Source organism: Cnephaeus nilssonii (genome assembly GCF_951640355.1).
Source record: "Cnephaeus nilssonii genome assembly, chromosome: 13".
Taxonomy (NCBI): domain Eukaryota; kingdom Metazoa; phylum Chordata; class Mammalia; order Chiroptera; family Vespertilionidae; genus Cnephaeus; species Cnephaeus nilssonii.
In genome coordinates this window covers 67,883,187-67,889,186 of record NC_137084.1, presented here as the reverse complement: position 1 = coordinate 67,889,186, position 6,000 = coordinate 67,883,187, and the positions used below count along the sequence as shown (strand labels likewise).

General features: G+C 43.0%; 1 protein-coding gene across 3 annotated transcripts in view; it reads left to right on the top strand.

The window, feature by feature from the left end:
* The first annotated feature begins 1,766 nt into the window (after positions 1–1,766).
* Positions 1,767–6,000, top strand: part of DCUN1D5 (defective in cullin neddylation 1 domain containing 5) — a 37,031-nt gene continuing 32,797 nt past the window's right edge. For all 3 annotated transcript variants that reach the window (XM_079787155.1, XM_079787154.1, XM_079787153.1), the window contains exon 1: positions 1,767–4,886. Coding sequence is in view for 1 of the 3 variants with exons in the window: in XM_079787153.1 (XP_079643279.1) it covers positions 4,801–4,886 (86 nt within the window). In the remaining 2 variants the exon portion in view is untranslated. The remainder of the gene's footprint in view (positions 4,887–6,000) is intronic.

The following is a 6,000-nucleotide window of genomic DNA, read 5'->3' as shown; positions in this document are numbered from 1 at the left end:
TCATTTCAGGACAGAACCTTTAACAGCCAGCATGGGGTTCACCATGTTTTCCTTGCCCTTTATCACAATAACAAGCCGTGTTCCAGAGAGTAGCCACACCCTCAGTCTGGGTCCCAGTGTGAACCACAGCCACAGTCAGGCTGCAATAAATGTAAGGGGCACATGGCATGTGCTACATAGTTGTGCACTGCTGAGCTTCTAACACTAGGAATTCCTGTGGACTTGACTAAGGCTCCAAAACATCCCATTTCTACTGTTCTCTTAGTCTTCATTTTCAGGGTTTATGTATATGGGAATATTTTACAAAGTTTTCACCAGGGTTATTTTGAAAATCAGTGTTAATATATGGAAAGTATTTGTATAAATTCAGGACCACATTACATGGCATTCCATAAATCACTGAAATTCTGTGTTGCCTGTTTTTCTGGCAAGTGGAAATGCCATATTTTAAAGAGGTATTAAGAAAATACAACTATGTATAGAATATATAAATTAATAAATTTTAGGGCACTATATTTGATTGCTTTGATACAGATACAACTATTTTAAAAGATCTTTTTCATAACTTTATTCTATAACCCTCCCCCCCAAAAAAAGCTAAGGAATAGATGACAAAACTATGTTCAGTCTCAGTTCTTCCACCTCCTGTCCTGTCTGGCATAAATATATGTCCACTGCCCTTATAGATGGATATTTGTTTTATCCACATCCTTCTTGTAGGATAAAACGAGGGATAAAAGAAGTTATGTATCTTACCTAAAATCACTGAGTATCTTCTTTGGATATGAAACCAGAACACCTGAGTTTCTGCTTAAAGTAAATGCTTCATCCCTCCCTTCTCATTACTTTCATTAAAAAATTCTTCTACACAACAAAGAACTACAGTACTGTCATAGTTTCTTTCCCCATTTATAAGTGCCTTCTTGGTGGAAAATAATATCCTATTTGTGTTCTGATGAGCACCAGATAAGATTAAAACCACATAACTAAGCATTTCTATACTGTTCACAGGCAGTGATGCTATCAATAGGCCCCTTCGGTGAGTGTAATTAGGGTAATGGAATGCTCCATTTTGAGAATGAAGGTGTGGTGGTGACAGTAGGTATTGATCAGGGAAAACAATACAGAAAATTATCTATATGACTGAAAACACCACCCCTTTATAATCATTGACAAGCATAGATTATTGTCCCTATTCTTTGTTCTCAAATGCATACGGGCTCCATATACTTTCCTCTCCAGACTGTAAACTTTATAAATGCAAGCATCATACCTGTCTTTTATATCCCTAAACCAAAAACAGTTCCTAATTTTAAGTGATAATTAAATACTGTTTGAATAATAGACTGAAAGAATGAATACCATACATAAAACCAGTCTTTTACCTTTTTTCCAGAGAATTCTATAGATGCAGGTAGGCTCCTATCCAGTCATGGCGTTCAGTTGAATCTCCAGAGTCTCCAGGTGTGGTTGGGTATTCTTCCTAGTCTAGAAGTGGTTCTTCCTAGTCTAGAAGTGGCCTATCCACTCTCATATAATAAACAACAGTGAAGAAGGGACACAATAATCATAATAAATATTCCTATTGAGAAAAGAATGGAGGATATACATAGTCACTGGTCATAGCAATGCTGGTATCCTGCTAGACAGGCTTTATAAAGGTTCCTTACCCCTTGATTCAACCTTAATTCTGCTCTCTGGAAGGATATCCCTTGAACATTGTCCTCTCAGGTCTTTGTCTTCATCATTTAGATTTTTATTCCACTTCTTTTTTCTATTCATGAAAAGGGATATTTAGTTTTTATAGCTCACTTCTTGAAATAAGCTGTGTTAATGTCTAATAGTGTCATTATTTGGGGTATTTTTGTTTGCTCTGTAAAAATAAATTTTTATTGAATTTTAAAGGGAGAGGAACATTGAATAGTATGACATTTATAGGACAACTCTAGGCCCGATGCCCGAAATTCTTGCACAGGGGTGGGGGGGTGATCCCTCAGCCCGGCCTGCACCCTCTCGCAATCCGGGACCTCTAGGGGGATATCCAACAACCGGCAGTCGGACATCCCTCTTGCAATCCAGGACGCTGCATGAACCAGTAACCATACTTTTCCTACAGGTGAAAGGCATCTTGCTGTTGTATGGGCAGCTACATTTTTTTGCCCTGATTATAAAAAGTAGTACATAACATGACCCTTCTGAGGCAGTAGTACCATTTTCCCCATCTTATGGGTGGAAAAACTGAAGCAGAGAGAAGTTAAGTAATTGGCTTTGTCACACAGTTCTAAGTGTCAGAATCAGGACTGACCACAAAAATGTGCAAGCCAGAGTCCATGCATGTCATCACTGCATCATCCTGTTTTTTTCAGTGTTAGAGTAGCCTTGCCAGGTTTTAATTTTTAAATCTAAGAGACTGTTCCCAATATATAGGATAGGGTCCCTAGGCCTGGTTGGTGATCAGGGCTGATCTGTGGGGCGACCAGCAGGCGGGGCGATCGGTGGCCCCCACTGGCACCCACCTTGGCTGGTGGCCTGGTGCTGCCCGCTGGCTGCCCCCAAACAGCTCCTGCCTTGAGCATCTGCCCCTTGGTGGTCAGTGCGCATCATAGCGACCAGTCATTCTGCCATTTGGTCAATTTGCATATTAAGTTTTATTATATAGGAGGATTGGAAATTTGAAGATAGAAAAACTGATAAGAGAGAATCATCGATCAGCTGCTTCCTGCGCACCCCCTACTGGGGATTGAGCCCACAACCTGGGCATGTGCCCTGACCGGGAATTGACCCTGTGACCTCTTGGTTCCTGGGTCAACACTCAGCCACTGTGCCACAATGGCTGGGCTACTTGCACTTTTTATATCAACTTATTGAGGAATAATATTCATATAGTAAGGGCATATATTTTTAGTTGTACAGTTCAATGAGCTTTGACAAGTATATATACCACTACCTCAATAAGACAAAGAATGTCTATTAACCAATATAGTTCCCTTTGCCTCTTTACAGTTAGTCTTTTCCCTCTATCACTACCCTATCCCAGTCCCCAAGCATTACTGATATACTGCCCTATAGGTTAAGTTTTGCTTGTTCTAGAATTTCATCAAATATTCAGCTAGTTTTCAAATTTCCAATTGTCCTATAAATGTCATACTATTAATAAAAATTTTAACTCAAGATTCAAATATGGAAAATGATTAATTGTCCTTGAAAATTTCCTTCTCAATAATACCTTGTTGCAGAATCTGGGTCATTTTTCTTGTAGAATTTCTGACAGGTTAGATCTTGCTGATTGCATTGAGTATTAACATGTTCCATTGTCCCTACCTACAGATGGTATATATATATATATTTTTTTTTAGAAACTTGATTTTATTCAGATTTGAAGTTTTGGTCTCATGCATTTTTAATTGAGTTGAAGGATTACAGTAGCATTCGGAACAACCTTCTTTTGGTTGTAAGTAACAGAACTGCATAAGCAAAACGGTGAGTTTTAATGGCTCCTGTAACTGATATTTTCAGGGCATATCATGGACTCAGGCCCTATACCATAAAATCATTTGTTTTTGTTCTTTTGTTTTTCTACTTGATTCTGGCCTTTTCTGAGTTTTGGCTTATTCTTGCATCCTCTCAGGTTCAAGTCCATAGGAAATAAATTGATTCCTGATGGTTCAGTTTCATGTCATTGGCACTGATCGGCCTGGTTTGGATCATATGTCCTTCTGAACCAATTAATGGCACTAAGGAAACAGGATATTCTGATTGTCCAAATGAGAGTGTCCAGGTGGAAGTCATCTCACTAGAACCACATGGGCTGTTACTGAATTTAAAGACACTTTCTCTATAATCTCACTTTGGTTTACAGATGTTAACTTATTTTACATATATATTGACTAAAGCGACTTTTTATTATATAATCTTTATATGCAACAACCTTTATTTATAAACAATATTTTCACTTAAGGTGGAGTCATTAAAAGTTTGAGGGAAGACTCCTTAGAAATGCTCTCCAAATTCCTCTTTCCTAGGTCAGCGACTTCCTACTGTTTCTTATCTGACAGGTGAGAAATGGTAAAGCTAAGTTTTAACAAGGCAAAGAGGTGAGGGACAATGAAGGGGTCTGAAAGTGGGCGGCTGATGGCCAGCCAGCCCAAAAAGAAAATGTGCATTTAAGAAGTAAAAATGAACGTGAGGTTACCGAATGGAAGAGCTCAGAAGTGAAATTTGATTTACTTTACCACATTATTTTTAAGGCCAAAGTATCAGTGGTTTCATAAAACATTTCTTGGAGGTGACTTACCAGCATTAGGGGGGATGGAAGTCCCTGGACCACCAAGGCGGTCAAAGGGCCCACAAAGCCGGATCGCTCCCCTCCGGGCCGGTCCTTGGCGTCATTCAGCCTGAGAAGCCGCTACCGCGTTGCAACCAGAGCTACGCCCCTCCCGGGGACCAGCTCTGCGTTGCGTCACTTCCGGCCCTCGGCGAGGCGCATCCGGGTCAGAGTGAGCCTCTTGCTCTCAGTCTGTGACTGGTGGTGGTGCCGCGCAGTCCGCGCTCTCCCTTCCCGGAGTGACCGAGCCGCAGTGCCCACCGGTGAGAAGTGACCCGCTGCCCCAGGCGGAGGAAGACCGGGAGGAGACGGGGGAGCGGCCAGCGGCCGGGCTGGGAAGCTGCGGTGCGGGCTGGAGACTTTGCTACTACGCTTGCTGCTGCTTCTGGGAACCGGGGGCCAGCACTGAGGAGCCTTCAGCGGACAGCGACCCCCTCCCCCGGCTCCCCTGCCCGCCCTGCCGGGGAGGGCGGAAGATGCCGGTGAAGAAGAAGAGAAAATCCTCTGGCGTGGCAGCGGCAGTAGCGGAAGACGGAGGCCTCAAAAAGTGTAAAATCTCCAGGTACCACCTCCCCCCACCCTTCAGTCTTTCCTCCTCTGCTGGACGGCCAGAGGAGAAGGAGGCGGGTCGGGTCCCCCAGGCTCGAGCTGCGGAGAGGCGCCCCCTCTCCACCCCGATAAATCTTCGTGGGAGGCGCCGGACCCGCCTCATGTTCGGTGCGTGTGCTCCGCGCCTGTGGAGGGACCGGCGGAGTCGCCCCGCGGCAGTCTACGTGCCCCGGAGGGTGGGGAAACGAGTGCGCACGTAAATTGCGCTCTTTCTCTGACCCCTACGGTCTTAACCCCTCCTCCACCTTCTTTCCAAACAGATCCGCGGCAGGGTCACGTCTAGAATTTCTTTGTAGAGTGAGGAAAGGAGCAAAACAGGAATAATCTTGACCTGCCAACTGCCATGGGAATAAGAAGGCATGTTGCCATTGGCCTCCAGATTTAGTGGTCTAACCCGGAGGACCCCAGCTGGAGGCCGTTTAATAGCAGAAGCCCCCTTTTCCGGAAGTATAGTGCCTCCACCTGCGCCAAGTCCCTGTGTGCCAAATTGGGAAGCCCCTGCATGCGTTTTGTTTTCTAGCATCCAGGATGCTGTTCGCTCCCAATATAAATATTAATAATTGAGAGCTATTGTACTCTATCCTCTTGAAGAAAAAGAAAACAAAGCAGAGCTGTAGTTGTAGCTCTTTGATCCCATTGTAACATGTCATTGAGGCATCATCGCAACATTATATAATGCAAAATATTATTGCCATTTAGGTGTGAGGAGTGGGGTTTTTAATTCTTATGGAGTGTCTGATTGTATCTGTGGTTGGCACTTGATATGACAACTTCAGATGCTACCATTAAAAGAAGACTGTAGCCAGCATTATAAAGGCGAGAGATGATAATAGAACTTAGTTATGCTTAAAATATGAGGTAGGTAACTTATTTAGTCCGCATCTTTTTCTGATTGGTTCAGTTTTTTTTCCTTCATTAAGCTGTTTGGGAAAACAGAGCCTAATTATATTTCTTGGGCTATTACTGTGAAAGATGATTTTTTTTATACCTCTTGGTAACTCATACTAGAATTTGACATGGTTACTCCACTAGCTCAGTTTTTATGGAACATGCAAATTACTAGTAGT